Below are 21,528 nucleotides of genomic sequence, written 5' to 3' on the forward strand. Positions count from 1 at the left end.
CTAGATTCCATACCAGTTCTGGCATGTCAGATAAGCAGATAGCATGCCATTTAGGCTCTAAAGCAATACTTCACATCCCCATTTAGCCCCTGTTATTTATGAGGGATACCTTCCAAGACTCCTTTGGATGCCTGAAACCACAGATATCGAACCCTGTATATACTATGTGTTTTTCCTATACATACCTGTGACAAAGTTTAATTTATAAATTAAGCACAGGAAGCGATTAATAATAACTAATAATAAAGTAGAACAATTATAAATCTATACTGTAATGAATGTTATGTGAATGTCATCTCTTGTATTAGCATGTCTTACTGTATTACACTCACCTATTTTCAGATCAGGGTTGACTGTAGGTAACTGAAACCACAGAAAATGAAACTGGTTATGCAAGTACTAATGTGAACTCGGGTTCCTTTTAATTGGTCCTTTTGGACTGAGAGCACATCATTTTTACTTTATTAAATCACTGTTCTGTAAATGTATTTAAGTATTGGCTTAAACATTGAGGTAACCGAATAAAACATGGTTTTTCTTTTTTGTAGAACATGTTCTTCAAGTATACATGGAATAACTTTTTGCATACACAAGTGGAAATTTGTATTGCACTGATTCTTGCAAGTCCTTTTGAAAGCACAGAAAATGCCACAATTACTGATCAAGACTCCACTGGTGATAATTTGTTATTAAAACACGTAAGCTTATTTGGTCTCGGTTTTCTCCCACTCTCTCCTGGTTATAGCAGTTTTCCACTTGACTGTGATATGAATTGAGGTTTAAAGGGCTTGAGGTTAGATTTCAGAGTCTAAATATTTGACTATCATGTATTCATTTCACTTTTAACCAATCGTTATATAAATCAAGTACTGGACAAATAACTATTAAATGAACTGTCTTGTAAGAAAAAAGCTAAGTGGCCCCCTTATTTGGTAAAATTAATAGGTTTGAAGATATATAAATATTTTGATGATTTGAAGAATCATAGAAATTTAAATACTATGGAAAACATTTGCACTATTATTTGGCAGGCCAGAGTGTCGTTTCTTTGCTGAATATGGGACTGAAAGTCAGGAGAATTGAGTTTTTTGTGATGTTGAGAGTCTCTTCCCGGGGTCTCTTTTTCTATTCTGTCAAATATGAGATAATTTTACTAAGTCAGTCTTCAGATTTTTTCTTGCTTGGTAGTTCTATGGTACTTTTAAAATTTCTAGCCCACACTTGGTTTACTCGCAAACCTAAAATGTAGAAAAGGCTAGCTTGGAACAGCCAAGTTGATGGGAAAGAAAAATGACACCTGAGAAGAACTAGCACTGCACATTCCAGTATTGCAGCCTGTAGCAGTTGTCACTGACTTGCAGACTTTGGGCAAAACCCACCTGTTTTTAATATTAATGCAGTAATGTTATTTCATCTGGAAGTAAGACTTGCTCACATTTTAAAAGTACAAGCATTACTTTGGATTCTAAGTTAAATTTTTGCCAAGGCATAGTTTTCTTTATTCCATTTTAATTTAGCTCAGTTTTTATATTTCTGGTCTGAATTTTCACAGCTAATAAAACCTGGCTTTGCTTTATAGTTAACTATAGGTAGTTAACTGCACTACCTATAACATTGAGTTTCCTGTAGATGTTCTGTGGAGGGTGTGGATCCTGATTTGAATCCCTGTAGTGTTCTGGGTGTCTGCAGTAGATTGATTATCACATTGCATTTGGCTTAGTAACATTTAGCTTGCTAGATTATGCATACTACTATTCTCTTTAACCTAGAGTTCTGTTTCACTTTAAAGTTTTGATGCTTTGAAGTGTTAACTGGAATATTCTTTTTTATTTAGCTTTTCCAAAAATGTCAATTAATAGAACGAATACTTGAAGCCTGGGAAATGAATGAGAAGAAACAGTAAGTAAATTGTTTTTTTGAAAGGAATTCAGTTTGGTTGGTAATATGAGGAAAATAATACCTCCTTGCCCTAGTCAGAAAAAAATGGAAATAATTACATGATACTGGCCATTTTACAATTTAAACTTTTCCCCAGATTATTTCATTGTAACAGTTGTTTTTATGATATTAATAATTTCTTGTTAGGTCTTCTTGTTTTGGGGGCAAAACCAGTGAGTTCGGAGTGTTCCCCACCTCTGTGCTGCCTTTGAAACTTCCTGGTCCTTTTTGAATGGCTATTGTTCTAAGAGTTATAAGGTTAAAGTTAAGTCCTTGGTGATTTAACTCAGTATATTTGTCCTGGTCACCTTATGCTCAGAACAGAAGGTATCACGTACATATTTTCATTGTAGAGAAGAGTTGCTTTGTACAGGGACCTAGAGGAAAAAAATTGCTCAGTGTTTTCTTTTTAGAAAATGTTTGTTAGCTGATTGGCAAGGTTATGTGAAGTATTAGTTGATACATGTAAGTAGGCTTGTTACACAAAACTTTTTCTTACAGGTGTTGTCTGTAACAGCATTCCTCTCTAGTGCTCTGGGAGCCTTTATGTCACCCCGTAGATTCTGAAGCATGGCGGCATAAGGGCATGTTTGGGAAACACTCTCAAGGCATGCTTCTGTGTTTGTTTTTAAGACAGGTTTATTGAGATATAATTCTCATATGGTAAAGCTCATTTTAGGTGTACGTTCCTAGGAATTCTGACTGATGCCTGAAGTCACCACTACCACCACCACAATCAAGACATTCTGTCACCCCCAAAATTTTTCTCATGGTCCTTTTGTAGTTGATCATTTCCCAGCATTCTTGTTATGTATCTCTGTGTCTCCAGGAAAGCTAGATGACTCTTGGGAGTCAGCCTTACTTTGTGAGGTTTGATTTTTTTTTAGTCGTTTAATAAGCACTGCTGGGGTTTTGATTTGGCTTCATGTGGGAAATTGGCATTTTGTTTATTTGTGGCAAGGGGCTAGTATTGGTAGACCTCAGATACATTCTTCCAAATGGAGCTCTTTGGAGGTGCTGTTTGTGGCCCAGTTGACATCTCTGGTTATATGTCTGACTCCGTCTTGGCTTCTCTGTGCCCTTCCCAACCTCCAGTCTTCTTGCTGGCTGCTCATCTGGCCAGGGCTCAGATATCCTTTGTGCCCTGCTCTCCTGGTGAGTCCCGTTTTCTGGAGGCCTGGTGAATACCATTCCCTCTATCTGGAGGGATCCCGAAAGAACTTTCCTTGTTTCCTTGCACAGCAGCCTGAAGCAGTTTGAAGCTGTGGGCCACCTTAGAGATGGGCCTTTGTTTTCTTTCACTTGTATACTTGAGGGAGTGCGGGAGAGTGACTCAGTTGCCTGTAGGTAACATCTGGCTCTCTGGATCTTACTGAAGAACTAAAAGAGACTCTGAGCAACTCAGTGAAGATTGACCCTGGCCAGGCACGATGGTAGATGCCTGTAATCTCACTGCTTTGGGAGGCTGAGATGGGAGGATTGGTTGAGGCCAGGAGTTCAAGACCAGTCTGGACAACATAGGGAGATCCTGGCTCTACAAAAAATTAGCTGGATGTGGTGGTACTTGCCTATAGTCCCAGCTACTCAAGAGGCTGAAGTGAGAGAATTGCTTGAGCCCAGGAGTTTGAAGCTGCAATGAGCTGTGATCGCACCACTGCACTCCAGCCTGGATGACAAGCAAGACCTTGTCTCTACATAAATAATCAACCCTGGGCTAGGCACCCCCAAGCCCTCTAAGATTCTCTAGCAGATACTTTATTTTCCAAGCAAGCCTTCAAGCATAGGATGTTTTTTTTTTCTTATTGCCCTGAAAGGCTTTTCTCTCTCTAAGCAAAAATGTCTGCAGTGTTTGTTCCCTCTATCTGCAGTCAAAAATCTTTTGTTTGATAGAGCTTAAAGTCTTGGCACTTTGTAAATAGGTAGAGAAATCAGATTGATATGAATTTATTTATTTATATATATATATATATATATATATATATATATATATTTTTTTTTTTTTTTTTTTTTTTTTTTTTTTTTTTTTTTGAGATGGGAGTCTTGCTTTGTTGCCCAGGTTGGAGTGCAGTAGCACAATCCTGGCTCACTGCAGTCTCTGCCTCCTGGGTTCAAGAAATTCTCCTGCCTCAGCCTCCTGAGTAGCTAGGATTTCAGGTGTGCATCACCATGCCTGGCTAATTTTTGTATTTTTAGTAGAGATGGGGTTTCGCCATGTTGCCCAGGATGGTCTTGAACTCCTGACCTCAAGTGATCCACCTGCCTCGGCCTCCCAAAGTGTTGGGATTACAGGTGTGAGCCACTGTCCTGGCCTGATACGAATTTATTTAAGTGTAAAGATTGATCATGGTTGGGAAGATGAGACCCTAAATGGGAAAAGGACAAGGACTAAGTTTATTTGCATGTGTTCAAAATGGTGTATGGTCAAGTACTAGTTGACTGTCTCCTATCTTGGCCAAGTCCTTAAATCAGCTAATATCTTAACTTGAGACATGTCATTGGTAGATAATTATTTCTATTCATTGATATAATAAAAATTTGCTATCTTTTAAGAAAATGATCCAGCAGAATTCTCACCTCAGTTCCTTACAATCTGATTAAGGTTTGAAAAAGTTTCATTAAAAAGATATAAAATAAAATCACAGTAACATTAGGCATCAGAGAAGGTTTATTTGATCTTTTAAAAAATAATGTGTTATTGACAGTGAGTGATGATTTTTGAGATTTGAATAAACTGTGGCCTGTTGACTCAGGCTGACATATAATCTTTTACAGTTTCACACCCCTCCCCGACCATGCTGCATGGTCATATTCTGGCACCTTCCATTCCTTTGTTTTTCTTTTCTTTTCTGTCCATTGTCATTTTCTTCAGTGCCCTCAGTGTTTAAAATGATTGCTTAAAAGTCCGCAGTACTTACCGAGTGTTTCATCACTTCATCCTATCAGGAATCTGAGTATTTGTCCTTTACCTCTTATCAGGGCTGAGGGAGGAAGACGGTATGGTTACATGGGACACCTAACGAGGATAGCTAACTGTATCGTGCACAGCACTGACAAGGGCCCCAACAGTGCATTAGTGCAGCAGCTTATCAAAGGTAAGTTATTTGTGAAATTTGAATTACATTTGTTGGGTTGCAGAAAGGATTTAAGGGTCAAGTAGAAATGCATGTAGCATTTTTAATAGTGATTTGTGGAACTTCTTTATATTTGGCAAATTATGTATTTGAATGAGGTTCTTGAGAATGTGTTTGAACAGTGTTGTTTTTTGGCTGTATTGCTGTTCATGGAGTTACAGACCATTCCGTAAGCACTGGCAGGCTTGGCTGGATTCAGCATACAAGAGTCACCTATTGTCATTCTTAAAGAGCATTGCTTGGTGAATCATGCTTTTGAGTATTGTGAGTGTAAAGTACTCTTATGCTAGCAGTTGAGCCACTTCAGCTATAATTTTGCCTTTTATTTTCTGAAGGCCTCTATATAGCCTCTGAATTAAGTTTCTTTAACTGGAATATTAGGGCATTTATCAGCATTTCTTTGATGCTGCTATCACTAAAATGAGGGGTATTGGCTTCTAAAGGACTCTTTCTGTATAGCATTTCAGTTTAATCAGCCCAAGCTTATTTGGAAGAAACTATATGGATGCTTTTTGACACTGGCCCCAAGCCATGAGCCTTCTTCTAAATGAGAGCATGAGGAGCTCTGTGTACTCTGGGATTTTGTACCAACAGGATTACTAATCCTGAGACCTATTCTGAATGTGAACAGTCTTTAACATCCATGGTACAGAATTTGTTCCGTTAAAATCATTTCCCAGTGGATCTTCCATTTTTTCTTAAGAATGTTTGTTTCTTCAAGAGGCTATTCCCTGTTGAATGTGCGCTAAAAGCACAGTTGTCACCAGGATGGAAAAAGTGGTGTGTGCCGACTTGTAATTTTGCTTCTTGAGAGAGGTATAAGAGGTATAAGCCTCTTCCTTGGGCTGTTTCACCACACAGTTTATCTTTATGTCCTAACTAAGAAGAAATGGCCATGTGATATGACTGAGTTTTTAGATCAGACTTTCCTTTATGGAAGCTGCTTGCCAGGTGGTACATGTGTACACTTGTGTGAGTGTACACACATGCATGGCTGTTTTAAACCAGAATTATCAGATGACTAGTTAGGCCTCTAAAATTACATCATGGTTTGATTTTCTCAGAAAAGCAGTAGTTTATCCTTTTCTTTAACATTTCTCTAGAAGGTAGAAGTTCACTATTACCTGTGTATCCATGTTGGCCCGTGACACAAATATTTAGGAAACATGATCTTAGAGCAATTTGAGAAGCCATACTAGGTTCTGTGGAACTTTCATTGGCCAGGTGCCAATGAGAGCATTTCAAGAAACTGTGCAGGAGCTGTCATTTGCAGCATTTTCTAGAATTAACTTGACCATGGAAAAAGATCCCCCCTACCCCCGACATGTTAAACACCTACCACCTTTCTCAGAAAAGCTTGTTGGAAACACACTTTCCAGGTTAAGCTTCTACCAGAACATTTTCAGAAACTTGTTAAGTTCACAAGCTACCTTAGGGCTCTTGGCCAATCAAGCCTATACCATTGGGTAGGGAGATTCTGGTTCCTGAAAGTCCATGGGATTTGGGCCTATGGAAGGTTTAATAATTCCATTTCTCTAAGAGCACTGGGCTGGCTGTCACCCAGTTTCTCAGCTGATAGGGCCTGCTCACCATTGATGAACCAGGTGAGTAGGCCCACTTTTATATTATCTGTTTACTTTGTTTGTCTATGTGGGGGTCATTGTGGTGATAATGCTTTTTTGCTTTTCTCACTCTGAAGATCTTCCCGACGAAGTCAGGGAACGATGGGAGACGTTCTGCACAAGCTCCTTAGGAGAAACTAACAAGAGGAACACGGTAGATCTAGTAGGTTTTACAAGGTTACATTTTTATTCTTTCAGTGCTCTTAGCCTTTGCCCATTTATTCAGAAAGATGTAAAAGATCTTCCATTTACCTCAGTAACTGTGAGCCAAAGATAAGTTCTTATCTCTTTGCCAGGAAGGAGAGGTCAGTATTCACAATATTCTTGCCCATTTGTCTAGTCCCCTCCTAATTACCTGCCTGGGATGACAGAAGGATATTGAGAAGCCACTGATTTCTGCTCCACATCCTACTTAGTGTCCATTTCCCTCCATGCCTTGCTGCCTAAGCACCTCAGCAGCCTCTCGCCTTCTTTTCATTCTGCTGGGTTTGTGGCCACATGCCGCTGATAACCCTGGGTGCTTAGGAAACCGAAAGATTCAGTTGGATGTTTTTCAGATATTATTGAGTTGAGTATACCCTTGTTTTACATCATTCCCAATGGGGGAATATTTTGTAGATGACTTTGAAACCCCAGCTTTAAAATTTTTTTTTACCAGAATTGGTACTTTGAGCCAGGGAATAATGGCATTGATAATTTTTTAAAAAATTATATTGGACTTTGGAATGTATTTTTTGGTTTTTAAACACATTAAGTTTTAAGGTAAGTGTTGCTTTGTTTCTGCTTTTAAAGATGGGGAAAGCATTTCCAAAATTTTACAAGTACATGCTAGCTGATAGTCGAGGGGTGGCCTTTGCTTAGACAGAAGCAGCATGTGACTCAACATTGAAGTGTTTATATTTGGCATTTAATTCTATATTTCAAATTTAGCAGTGGCAGTCTTGAATTTCTAATATGCAGTAACACCTTGACTGTTAGGAATTCAATGATCTGGCAGCCTGAAACAACAGGGAAGCAGGCTCTGAAAGCCAGAGAGCAGCCACTTGGTCCTCCTGTGTCACTCCCTGGAGGGCTGTGCCTCCTACTTTGTAGATTGCCTAAAAATATGGTCATCTTTTACCAGACCCCTGACAGAGTCACACTTTTTAAGCTGGGAATAATGATAGAATTAGGAAGTATTAAGAGTTGGAAGAATTATGAAGTTGAGATAACTATTTAAAAGGAAGCTATGTGGGGCCATTTAATTAAAATAGACCTAAGGCCTAATAGCCCGAGTGTCTCTGTACTACAGCCCAGCAGAGAAAATGACATTAGTATTGACAGCCCTGGGTCATCAAGGAAGGGTTAAGTCATTTTTAATAAATATTTTACCCATTGTAGATAGATACTCAGAATATCGTTTAACTTGAGTGTTCTGGATAATCAGGGTTTTTTTTGTAGAATGAAATTGTCCTCTCCCATACTGTTAAATCGTACCGCTTAATTTTAGAGGTTCCCATGTTGATTCCTTTGCAGGCAATATAGTCTCTTTTAAGGGGACTATTGTCTTGTTTCTTACTTATAAAGGAATATTTAGTAATCTGATTTTGTTTGGGAAACTTCTTTTAAAATTATCCTTTGATTGGCTTAAAAGTTAGAAGTCAAAAATGTCCAGTTAAGCTTGTTACCAGACTTTTAAACAATTGTTTTTGTCTTAGGTAACTCCAGCATATTTCTTTTGTGAGCAGTTCTGTAATACAGAAGGACTTCATTACAATTCACATAATGCTCACTTACTGTATAGTATGCTGTCAGCAGATCTGCTCTGGGATTTTGTGTAAATGTTATTACGTATATCCCCATGGAAGGGTGTGGTCATCCAGCAAAAAATAAAACGTTTAGCCCCTGGTAGGCTGTGTTAGAAAAAAATTATTTTGGGCTCCATCTGTCACTCAGATTGCGTCTCGGTTCTTCTTCGCTTGCTCTGCTTTTCTGCCATCATACTTGGACTACATAATCTAAAGTCAAACAAAATGATAAGTTGGCTTATATAGCAAAAGTGGTTAGATTGATAGAGCCTTTTAACATTACCTATATCCCCTGCTGAGTTAGCCCCACTCCAGAATTTTGCTGTCTATTGAGGCTTTCAGGTGGATCTCAAGACTTCTTCAATTCTTTGTTCCCAAGCCCTTTCTTAAATACCACTTCCATTTAGTCTTAAGTCCTTCTGATAGGGAGTTTTGCTTTGTAGTATTGTGAGGGCTACAGCTATTCCAAGTGTTTAATATGCTTATATAGTATGTCTAGGCACCAAGGAGATTTTAACCGTATCCTCCAGGCCATTCATTTTCCTGTCCAGAATGTGTTCAAGCTGTATCTCAGTGGGGTTGGGTACCATGTTTCAGGAAAAATAAGCAATTGTAAATATTATGAACACAACTTGGTAAATACAGTGGGCCTTACCATTGCAAAAATGACATAGAAAAAGACTGCCCATGTTTGAAATGTGGTAGTTACACTTGCCTTCTTAACACACTCGTCACTGGAATTGGTAGTTAAGTAATAGCTTGCTTATGCCCTGTTCCCTTTCCCAAATAGATAAGATTAGATACACTGCCTTGACTTCCTTGATTTTCGAATAGCTTGGGTACCTCTCTGGAAGTCATTTCAGGTATATTCATAGAAGTGGAGTCAGCCCAGTTCAGCACCACCTGCTTAAGTTAGTACATTGTTAACCTGACATGTTGTTATTTTTCTGTTTACAGCAAGGATACATTCATTTATACACTGAACACTTTCCTGTCCTATTGGCTGTATACCTGAGGACTTGCTCACTTCTTTTCGATAAGCTGTGCCCAGCCCCAGGCTCCTGTCACTTCTGTAACATTTTAGTTAAATTCTCTCTGAGATACTCGAAGTGCTTTAATCTTTTGGCTCCATCATACTGAAATATGTGCACAGAAGATTCATATACTCCCTATGTTTTTATGTTTGGAGTTTATGATGAACAAAAGTTGGTGTTTTAATTATATCTAGAGACCTCTGTGTTTTGACCAAGTCCCCAAACTAAAAATTGGTAAGAATTTAGGTAGAGTGAATTTAGAGAACATAGGACACGTTTTTGTACTGACTTTGAAAAATTTGAGTTTGTTTAATTTTTTGCCCTCTTCTCCAAGGGGGAAAATGTATTTAAAAGTGTTGATGATGCTTTCCCATCATTGACAAGACAGTGTATAGAAGAAGAGATGTAGAATGATCTGAATGTGTGCCTGTATTAATCACCAGGAGTTTCCGCAGGTCGGGGTGAAACCTGAGAGTGGGTGTTTCTAACTAACCCTAGGTTATGTTGATGCTGGGGGTTCTCAGTGGGACCATACTTTGAGGATCAAGGAATAAGTCTCTAGCTTTCACTCGTCACTAATATGGGCCTCAGAGTTTAACAGTCATTTCACACTTCTGATTTCCCTTGAGAACCTAATCAGCCAAAGTAAAGAAAACACCAGTTTGCTTTTTCCTGTAACAACAGTTAACAAAACGAAAATTTTATTATGAAAGAAGATAATATCTCCGAAACTGTGTGCACTACAACAAGAGTGCACTTTACTTACAGTATATCTAGCTTGGCAAGAGTGTTATATACTTGTTGCTTTTTGCTGTATTTGTTTATATTCAGTGGTTATTAGTATTCATTAATTCAGTAAATATTTGAGTGCCTACAATGTGCCAGACACTGAAGATATAGTACTAGACAAGATTGGCAAAAATTTCGGCTTCAGTGGAGATGGATAAACAAATGAGTAAGAGATACGTGTGCACACACAATATGTGTAATATACAGTCATGCACCACATAATGTTTCGGTCAGCAGTAGACCGCATGTGTGATAATAGTCCCGTAAGATTAGGATACTCAGTTTTACTGCATGTTTTTTATTTGTAGGTACACAAATACTTATCACCATGCTCCAGTTGCCTCAGTATTCAGTGCAGTACTGTGCTGTGCAGGTGTGTAGCCTAGGAACAATTGGTTGTAGCAGATAGCCCAGGTCTGCAGTAGGCTCTACCATGTGAACTCTATGATGTTCGCATGATGACAGAATTGCCTTTGTCACAATGTATCCTTGTCGTGAAACAATGCATGACTGTGCATGTTTCAGATGATAAGTGCTAAGGAGCCAACACATGGGAGGGAGTTAGGGAGTCTTTGGGGCAGGTGTACAATTTAAAATCTGGTGTCAAGGAAAATCTCACTGGGAAGGTGCATTTGTGGAGTGGAGAGGGAAGGGCGAAATGCAGAGGACTCGAATTTGGGTTGTTCCGAGTGTGTGCAGGGACTTGCATGTTGTCCCGTGTGGATGTAACAGTAAGCAAAGGAGAGAACAGAAAGACTTGAGGCCAGAGAGGCGCCGAACAGCCAGATTTTCTACAGCTTTTTAATCTATGGTAGCAGCTTGTTTTTTGATCTAATGAGAATTTGTTAGGTTTTGAACTAAAAAGTGCCATACCTTGATGTATATTTTTAAAAGATGGCTATGGCTATTGGGTTGCGAACAGACTGCTCAGTGGGGCAAGAGCTAGGAGGAGGGAGACTGGGGAACTGCCAGCTGTGACATTAGTCCAGGCGAGGGGAGTGCTGGCTTGCACTGGGGAGCTGATAACAGACTTGGTGAAGAGCGATGGGTCTGGAGAGGGATTTTGGCTCCATTTTGAAGGTAGAGTGGACATGGTGGGTGGGCTGGAGGAAACAAGATGACCAAGGTTTCTAGTTGAAGAAGAGTGAAGGTGGCAGTTACTGAGCTGGAGATGCCTCAAAAGGAGCATGTTTGGAAGTGTAGATCAGGAATTCAGTTTTGTATACATCTGAGTAATGAACTGATGGGATTCTGATTAGCAAGTTTCCCCCATGGGTAAATAATCTTTTTAGCTCATTTTGTTAATGATTTCAGACTCAGATGGTGTAGGTAGAATCAGACTCACATCTTCTATTAATGTAATTGTGAAGATGTGTGTGCATTGTGTTATTAATAAGTTGCTAAAACTAGTTTCATTTTGGAGAAAAAGCATTTTAAAATATCTTCTAATATTGCTTTGAGGATCCAGGTTAAGTAGAACATGCAAAGGGGAGGTCACAATGTCTGGCACATAGTAGTTCAATAAAAGTTAGTTTCTTTCTCATCTTTAATTAAAGAGTGTTAAAATGTTATTTTGTAGGAAAAAGCGAAAGTGTAAATGAGAATACATTGAATCCTATTTTAACTTAGCAAGACTTGGCTAAGAGTCGCCAACTCTGTTTTGTCCTATTTTATTCAGTTCTTTGCATGGCCTTCTATTTCTGTGCCCCACCATGGGGTTGCACCCCTAAAACACACTGGCCCAGCATGATGTGTGTGCTGGCTTGCCAGCCAAGTGGCCCAAAGCTCCTCTTGAGTGCACTGCAGTACAGCCACTTGACCTGCTCTTTAACATAGTCCTGTGAGATGCCAGCTGCCATGACCAAGCAGTATTCCCACTCCTCCTCTACACTCTGGCAAGGCTTTCCTGGAACATCCCCATGCCCACATCTTTACCCAGTAACTCACTAAAGCCACTCTTGACTCAAGCAGGTACTGTTCATTGATCACAGAATCTACCTTTGATTTCATCAGGCCAGATTCACAAACGGAATAGGAGTGCTTTATCTATACCTTTGAGAGGATGGAGAGTGAAATAACTGGAAACACTGGGTTATCACGGCTTAATTTCATCCAGGCTTGGTGTCTTTACCAAAGATGGTTGGGGAAAGGGAAGGGAGATTCATCTTACTCAGGCAGTGATTTGCTCAGAATTTTACAAGACATACCCTATACAGACCTATTTGAATTCTACTGTGGATTTATTGAACCAATGCTGGAACAACTTCGCAAAACAGACCAGGCCAGTTAGGTACAGCTTCATGAGTTGGCAGGTAGCAGCAGCCCGTGTCTTCCCTAAGATGACATTCCCTGCCCAAAACACTCCTGTGAAAAGTACAGAATAAACAACTCAGAGAATACAGTGTAAGTTACCCGCAGAAATATAGTACTTCTTTCTAGAAGTTTACAAACTGTCCATGTTTATCCCTTGCCATATAGCAATCACTATTATTAGTGCTGTACTTAATTATTTGTTTATCTGATTTCTGATTGTTAATACTTCCCCCCAATATTGTGTGACATTTGTAATTAATAAAAATCACTTAACGATGAATTGGTGAGCAGTTCATGTTTGTGTTTTTGCTTAATTACTGAAAGTTGGTTGTAAGTTCTGGGGGTAGGGTGCACATTTTCAGGGGTAGATGATTTGGGGTCTTTTGTGAGTGGGAAGCTATCGACTCAAGTCACATTTAGTACTACTGGACAGTGGTTTTCTTAGTGTGGGCAGGAAGTCCAAGAATTTGAAATGGTTATATTTAAACCTGACCTCTGAGTGGCGCACTGGTAATCCCTGGGGATTGCAGTTGGACCCTGCAGGCCCTGTACATAAAAAGGGTTTCTATGTTTCATCTGTGCCATTACTTCTGTCTTTCCTTTTGTAAACATTTAATTGGAGGTGATTATCAAAATCACTTAAATGGAGTAACTCACCTTTCTTCTTGTCTGTTTTCTGGCGATGTCACTAGTGAGGAGTGGAATAACTAGAAGGGAGTGGCAGGGCAGCAGCCTGGCCCGAGGGAAGGAAGGGTGCCCTTGATACATTGGGCGGGTTTGGCAGCTTAACTGTGACTGACTTTCGTTTTTTTCTGTTACACGTTGAGAGAAAAACTAAATGTGATTTTTCCATAAAAATGCTGATACAAATGTCCAAAACTTTTCTGTGTTAAATAGTCTTTTACATTTTTATGCATATAGGTTACAACCTGCCATATTCATTCATCCAGTGATGATGAAATTGACTTTAAAGAAACGGGTTTCTCACAGGATTCTTCTTTGCAGCAAGTGAGTCACGCCTAAAGCTTTGCTATTTGTTTTTATTTTAAATGCTTAGTTTAGTTGCCTTTTATGAATCAGCTTCAGAGTCAGATTATGTATTAGAATGTGATTTGGGTTACTAATTAGTTAGACCAAAGCGTTTAAAGTAGGAAGTGCTGGGTACATGAAAGATAGATTTATATTGATTATGTTTCAAGGGATTGTTCCATACCTGATAACAGTGATGAGTCAAGTACATTTTCAGAAGATTTGAATGAACTGAATAGTTAAGAAGGCATCTCACACATGCTTGTTACACAGACCTTTACAATAGTTGAGTTCTTGCTTAAAGATTTGTGTAGTAGAGATCTGCTGGTAAAAATAATAGAAATAAGACGTTTAAAATGTAAGTAAAAGTAAACTCTCACGAGTACCTCTGATATAAGTCCTATTATAGTTACATCTATAGTAAATTTTTAGTTGAAGTAATTCATTGCAACCCCTCTCTGCCTGCCCCTGAATTTATCATCTCCGTTTACCACCTGCTTATAATCTTTGTGGGGGAAAGCCTCGATATGAATAATAAATATACTGATTTATCATCCATTGTTAGTTCTTGGAGAAGTGACAAATGATTTCACTTCTCTACTAGGTATGGGAGTGAAAAACAGAAGCCCTTTTGCAGGCTATCAGCTTTTCATATGGAGAAGTTGTCCTTAGCCAGGACCAGAATGCCTTGGCTTACATGTTGCTTTGGTGCAGCAATAGAATTAACGGGGACACCTTCCCACCCAGCACAGAATGTTGTTGCTTGGCTTCTTTTTTTTAGTCTCTAAGCTTCGTCTTAGATGAAGCTTCACATGATTATGCTGGCCCTGTCTTTTGGCTTCTAAGTCTTACACCTGTCATATTCCAGTATTGGTTGAGCTAAGCAATTGTTTGATTTTAATACTCAGGCAGTTTAGCGTTTACCTTTCCCAAGTAGGTAGGTCTGAAGTAGCATTTCAGCATTTGGCTGGCTTCTCTGTTGATTCTTGACACTTCTGCCTTCGACAGCAGATTTCCGGAGGTTAGGGTCAGGAAGTAGCCAGTCCATAGGGGGCACTGTTGAGCAGCTCGCACAGCTTCCTGCCTTGGCTTGCTATTAGGCTGCACGGGCCATGGCGGTGGCCCACCATGTCTCATTGTGAGCCCTCGTGCCTGCAAGCAGCCCTTTTCCCAGAGCACTCTGGTATTGTCCCAGGAAGCACCTTGACAATGGGTTCTCCCTCCACTGAAGCACCTGTAGGGTACTGAAATAGTCCACCCAGTTGGCCATGAACCTGAGTGCTGTACATTGGTCCACCCCTAGAATGAAGCTTGATGATAATCAAATGTAAATTATCAAGGTAATTTTGTACCTGTTGAAATACAGCTTTAAGAAAAAGAACACCTTACTAGTAATAATAATAAACTTGGAACTTCGGCTGTTGATTTAGTTAAATTTAGGCATTTGGAAAGTGGATTCCTTTATTTCTCACAATATCTGGTTCCAGGGTCATACCTGTTCTGGGGAGAGTTTTCTTACATTATTTTGTTTGTTTGACCGACAGCTCACGTGCATACGAAGCCATTTCATTCACAAAACTAACTTACAATAGCCCCCGCCAAGCTCTTAGTCTTGCGAAATTTACCCACTTCATATGAACCTTTCAAAGTGGAAGAATAATTACTCTTTTCTGATTGACAAGCTTCCAGTACATTTTTCTTTGCATGTTTAAACCAATCATGGATCATTTTGAAAATAAATACGCTCCAAAGCACTTCGTAAAATTTTGAGAATGCAAAAAAGTCTTGGTTAATTTATTAGAGTTTCTTCATAATCTCCATTAAGATCAGAATGTTAGTTTGTAGACTTGAACTTCAAGTTCTCATTCACGTTTGAGGTTGGGCATCATGTTGATAAAGTCCCCGAATGTAGAGAGCTCAGGGCAGATAATTTAACCAGGTAACCCAGCCATGTCACCAGTGGGGAGTGCCTCCAGGCGTTTGTGCCCTGTCCATTTGCTTCTCCCTTTAGCCTCGTCTGGTCTCCTAAAATCTGGTGTTTGACTCCCCACCTCCCTGATTCTGCCTTATAGAGTTTGGAGGGTGAGGCCCCCATGGAGGTCTGGAGAATTCAGATTGACTGCCGCATATGGGCTCTGAAACACTGACTCATCATTTCCCACTACCTCACATCACATACGGGCTTGCTGGTAGGCAATCAGGCCACATTTAGTTGACCAGTAGTTTCTGTTGCCTGGGTGGCATTACTGTTAAGAGATTTGCTTAAAGTGGTTGGCTCACTTCTCAGTGACTTGAACAGTTTCTGACTTTGGCCAGGATGACAGTACTAGGAAAGTGTGCTTTTTAAAAATAATTATACAGCTATATTGTGCTTTCCAGATACAGGTTTCTCAGAGTTCAGAGTACTTTTTATATACCTTTAAATAGAATACGGTAACAGTCTTCACTTACATATATTTGTAAGTTTTGATAGCTTTATTAGTAAAAATGAGATTTGAAATGTGAAGTTCTTTGCTAGAAGCTGTAATTGACTTAGAATTAATAAGGATTACATTTGATCATTTTTCTTTTTTCTGTGCATTATTGCATGGAAGTTACTAGTGTCTGTGTCAGTTGCTATGTATCTCTCCAGATGGATGAATAAATATATATCTGTATATGTATTCTGTATGTACATGGATGTATGTATACATTCGTATTTAGTATTTGCATTCTATTTTTGAAGCATTTAAAATATAACAACATTTTGGGGAATATTCCCCTTTACACCCAGGAGAATCACATTAGGATCACTAGAGGTATAACAATTTTGAGAGAGCTGGCTGTGATGGCATACACCTGTAGTCTGGCTACTCTGGAGGCTGAGGTAGGAGGATTGCTAGGAGGTAGGAGTCTAGGAGTTTGAGTCCAGCCTGGGCAACATAGCAAGACCCTGTCTCTTAAAAAAAAATTTTTTTTTTTTCGAGGGGAAAAATAAAACAATTGGAAGGGAACTTGTCCCTCACGTGACCACATTTCTGATCTGTAGATAAACTCAGAGCATGGTTCATGCTGCTTACTCAACAGAATCACTTCATGGTTCTTTACCAGATCTTTGAAGTACTGAGCATCTGTTTTGCCTCATAAAAGATAAAGCTGCAATTCAGAGGAACTGATTTCTTTTTGATGTAATTAATATTAATGCTGGCTGTCATATTGTCCATTCATAGGTCCAGAACTCAGCCCAGCAGCCCAGGACTTGTCCCTACCCTTCTGCTTTCAGCCAGACCCCCATGCTCAGCCTTGGTTTGCACTCCATGCCTTACCAAGGGGCCATTCCACAGCCAGTCTCTTGCTGCCCCCTGCTCCCTGACCCCATGTGCTCATCTAATATCACCTCTGGGGGCAAGAAAGGGGGCAGCACGAAAGTGGGAGTGAGCAGGGGGGCAGTGGGTGTGCTGTTGTCTTGCATGAGCGACAAGGGAGGTTTTGGGTTCTCTGTCTAGTCAAACTAGGCTAGTCAAACTAGGCATATAGAGCTTTTTTTCAGACCTAAGCAGTATAGATACCTTCCAAAGCCTAATATAAGGTTTATTTTTAAATTATCTGCAATAATTATCCATGCCATAATTCCCTGCCACCAGAATGAGTAATCAGGAATTAATGGTAGAGGCATTTCTGCAGTGTACATCTGCCAGGTGGAATCTGTAGGCTCTGCCCATATGTGGAACCAAGGAGAAGGTGGTTTTATACAGTTATAGCTGCCTCCTTGCCAGCAAGTGCCAGTGGGAGTGATGCCTTCAGTTGAGCCAACAGCCGCCTCCCTGCCCCTCATGGGCTCACCCACAGAAAACGGCAGTCTCATCTGTATGAAGCTCTGGTCACTGTATTTATTCTTTGGGTTAGAATGAGGAGGTGGCACTAGTTTGTCTTCATATGTTCTTTACTCCTTCTGATTAATATGTAAGAACATACTTGCTGATTTCACTTGCTTCTTTGGGCCTGCTTGTTTTAAATTAGAATATCAACATTTTCCTTGGGTCCATTATAACACCCCCACCCCCACCCCCACCCCCCCATTGTCAACTAAAAACCCGAACAAGTCTGGTACTCTCTAGATCTGGCGTTAGGGAAACAGAACTGGCTCCTCTGTGGGTCTTCTAGTGTTAGAGACTTTTCAGAGTGATTTTGGATAAATAGTCAAACGTTTACCCTCTTCATAAGGTAGGTAGGGTAGAAATTATTTTTGTTTTATATTCTTCCCAGCCTCTAAGACTTAAATTTTTTTTTAAAAGAAATGAAATGTCCCTGAACATTTTGTTTCTAGGATTATGCTTTTGTTCATCAGTCGGTTTTCCTCTGGTGTGATTTTGCTGTAGTAGATTGGGGGTGGAGGAGGTGGCAAGGAGGGAGGGGGTGGTCACCACTTGTTGGATCTTAGGATAAAGTTGGTTGTGTCCAGAGGTGACTGATACACCTTATAATTTCAGACTGTAACATGTCATGTGATCACTTCAAACTAGGCTTAATCCAAACCTCTCTCTAAAGATAATTCACAATAGAGGACAGAGTGGTCACATAATGTTTCTTACAGTGACATGTGCATTAGAGTGATTTGTAGACCAAATTTCAAACGTTTCCTTTTTTGGCAAATTGTGTCTGAAATTATTTGATTTTTCTTTTAGAAAAACACACCAACTTTTATAGCCCTATGGCTATGTAAATAAGATGATTTCTGGAACACAAATGGGCAAATAGTATGTAGAATATCATTAGAATCATTATATCACTGTCACTGGTCCTGGGGTTGCCAGGCCTTTTCTGATTATCAGATGCAACAAATGACGTCCAATTTTATTGACCAGTTCGGCTTCAACGATGAGAAGTTTGCAGATCAAGATGACATTGGCAAGTGAGTATATTTTCCTGTTTCCGCTCTTGCTCTTGCACACCCTTGCTCTTGGTAGATGTATGTGTGATTCTGCGGGATTCTTAGTCTTGAGCATTCGTGAGTGGGAGGAACCTGCTCTTTCCACGGTATTCGTCTAGTTCCAGCAGAATGGCCCTGAGACTGGATAATTAGGACTTAAAATAACACTACAGTGGCCAGGTGTGGTGGCTCATGCCTATAATCCCAGCACTTTGGGAGGCTGAGGCAGTCGGATCACTTGAGGTCAGGAGTTTGAGACCAGCCTGGCCAACATGGTGAAACCCCGTCTCTACCAAAAATATAAAAAATTAGCCAGTTGTGGTGGCGGGCACCTGTAATCCCAGCTACTTGGGAGGTGAGGCAGGAGAATTGCTTGAACCCAGGAGGCGGAGGTTGTAGTGAGCTGAGATGTGCCATTGCACTCCTGCCTGGGTGACAGAGCATGACGTGGTCCCTTTTTTTTTTGGAGACGGAGTCTCAGTCTGTTGTCTAGGCTGGAGTGCAGTGGTGCGATCTCGGCTCACTGCAAGCTCCACCTCCTGGGTTCACGCCATTCTTCTGCCTCAGCCTCCTGAGTAGCTGGGACTACAGGTACCCACCACCGCACCTGGCTAATTCGTTGTATTTTTAGTAGAGACAAGATTTCACCATGGTCTCGATCTCCTGACCTCGTTATCTGCCCGCCTCGGCCTCCCATAGTGCTAGGATTACAGGCGTGAGCCACTGCACCTGGCCAAGACGTGGTCTTAAAAAAAAAAAAAAAATCACAGCAAGGAAAGAAGCATTCACCTGTAGGGTTTGACCTCTTTCTCAGAAGCCTATTTTTATTAGATTACACTTTTAGGAATTCAAGTCACCGTTCTTAATTCTAGCTCTTAATGTTAAATAGTATTATCTAAAGTCCTTAATCCTGGCCTGGTGCAGTGGCTCACACCTGTAATCCCAGCACTTTGGGAGGCCGAGGCGGGCGGATCACTTGAGGTCAGGAGTTTGAGACCAGCCCGGCCAACGTGGCAAAACCCCGTCTCTACTAAAAATACAAAAACAGTAGCCAGGCTGGGTGGTGTGTGCCTGTAGTCCGAGCTTCTGAGGAGGCTGAGGTGGGAGAATCACTTGTACTTGGGAGGCAGAGGTTGCAGTGAGCCAGGATCACACCACTGCACTCTACCCTGGGCAACACAGGGAGACCCTGTCTCAATAATAACAATAACAATAATAATAATAAAATTATTAATCCCTGTGTGATTGACTGGGGCATCACGTTCCAGCAGATGACCAGGTTGGCAGGAAAAGCTCTGCCCTACATGTATTCTCGTCTCTAGGTGACTCATCATAAGGTAGATTTGGGTTTTTTGCAAGAGCCAGACACACTAACCGCTCATTTTGCAGTCAGGGTAAGAAGCAGAGAAATGAGAATTATTGATAGTGTACAGAATTAACAAGTAGAAAATGTGTAGGTGGTTAACAGAAATGAAAACAGGTGGTCTAGCATCTGACATTGGGATAGAAGAGATTTATAAACAAAATATTTTGAGGTAGATATTATAGCTCATTGACACAGAGTGTAAGAAAAAAAATGAAGGCAGCTGGTATTTGAATATTGGATAATGACTCTCACAGGAGACGCGATTATGCCATAGACACCCAGTATCTGCTGTGGTCTTTTGGAAGCAGTAAATCCTCAATAATTTGTTGAACCACAGCCAGTGGAGCCTGTTGTTTGTCACAAATTGCAGTTTGCGGTATGTGAGAAACTAAAATATTTTTACAGCACGCTCTTAATTGTGCTATAAACATGCCGTATGGGCACAGTGGAACGGAGGTGCCCCTGTAAACAGCAGGAGTTGGAGGCTGTTACCTGCCTTGAGAATTGGCTCATTTTAACCCAAAAAGAGCAAGAACAGAAGATACTCTGTTCATACCCCAGGAGCATTCTACTCAGGCTAGGATCCACCACCTTACACCAGACCCTGCAGGTCCCTGTTTGGTGTCTCGACATTCACATGCCTGGACTCTTGCTTCATCTTCCTAGTTAGGATCTATAATCTCTTTACAGTCTGTATTGCATGCTTGGACTAGTGATTGAGTAGAACAAATCTTTTAAGAATCATAAGATAGCCCCTCCTCCTCAAACTTATGTTTAATTAGCAATGAATTCTTTTACTCCCTGCTTGCTTTTCTAGATGATATCTTGTTACAGCATAAGATTTCATGGATGTCTATGTATTTTGTGTATGAGTTTGACTATCCCTGGAGAACACTCAGTGTCTGACAGCTTTTGTATACTTCATGTTTTGACTTGGTTCTTTGCAAATAACCTTTTTCTTGGTTATATTAGTATGGCCCATGGAACCATGGTTGTTACCATAGATGTTAAAAATCTTTTATAGGAAGGATTCGAGGGTGTCCCAAAGGCTTTATGTCTCAGAAGGCTTCTGTTGCAGCCCTCCTATCCTACATAAATTCATTAATACCAAGGGAGCTGGCATCATTTAATATAAGAAGGTTGTTTCTGTTTGTTTTTTATTTATAGAGATTTTGATGATAGTGTAAATATTTTAAATTTGGAAACTTTCATAAATACGGTTTCTGTGAGCCGATAGTAATTAATGCTTCCTACACTTCTATTTTTTTTTTTTTTTTACAGTGTTTCTTTTGATCGAGTATCAGACATCAACTTTACTCTCAATACAAATGAAAGTGTAAGTATAAACTCTGTTGTGAGCGGTGTGGCACATGAGAGGTTAAAAATTGGGTGAGTCCATGGTGGATGCCACATGCTGGGACCCCTGTGCTCTAGCGCCCTAATCCTAAATTGGTGTTACATACTTCACTCTGTCCCACGACCTGCCTGGCACCCGTGGGCGTGTGATTTTTGCAGCCCTGGTTTATGACTTGGAGCTAATAAAACCAGGGTCACTTGTGATTGCAGCGTAGACACTTGACTTCAAAGAGAAGGCTGCAGTTTGACACCAA

General features: G+C 40.2%; 1 protein-coding gene across 50 annotated transcripts in view; it reads left to right on the forward strand.

Moving 5' to 3' along the window:
* Window positions 1-21,528, forward strand: part of PPP6R3 (protein phosphatase 6 regulatory subunit 3) — a 164,169-nt gene that overhangs the window by 117,641 nt on the left and 25,000 nt on the right. For 17 of the 50 annotated variants that reach the window (XM_063644225.1, XM_055270654.2, XM_063644374.1 and 14 more), the window contains 7 exons: window positions 549-698; window positions 1,835-1,899; window positions 4,915-5,030; window positions 6,769-6,854; window positions 13,536-13,622; window positions 18,437-18,534; window positions 21,200-21,254. In XM_063644225.1, the coding sequence (XP_063500295.1) occupies window positions 549-698; window positions 1,835-1,899; window positions 4,915-5,030; window positions 6,769-6,854; window positions 13,536-13,622; window positions 18,437-18,534; window positions 21,200-21,254 (657 nt within the window). The remainder of the gene's footprint in view (window positions 1-548; window positions 699-1,834; window positions 1,900-4,914; window positions 5,031-6,768; window positions 6,855-13,535; window positions 13,623-18,436; window positions 18,535-21,199; window positions 21,255-21,528) is intronic. The other 33 variants (XM_063644343.1, XM_063644315.1, XM_055270681.2 and 30 more) reach the window with 3 other exon arrangements.

Source organism: Symphalangus syndactylus, chromosome 1, assembly GCF_028878055.3.
Source record: "Symphalangus syndactylus isolate Jambi chromosome 1, NHGRI_mSymSyn1-v2.1_pri, whole genome shotgun sequence".
Lineage (NCBI taxonomy): Eukaryota > Metazoa > Chordata > Mammalia > Primates > Hylobatidae > Symphalangus > Symphalangus syndactylus.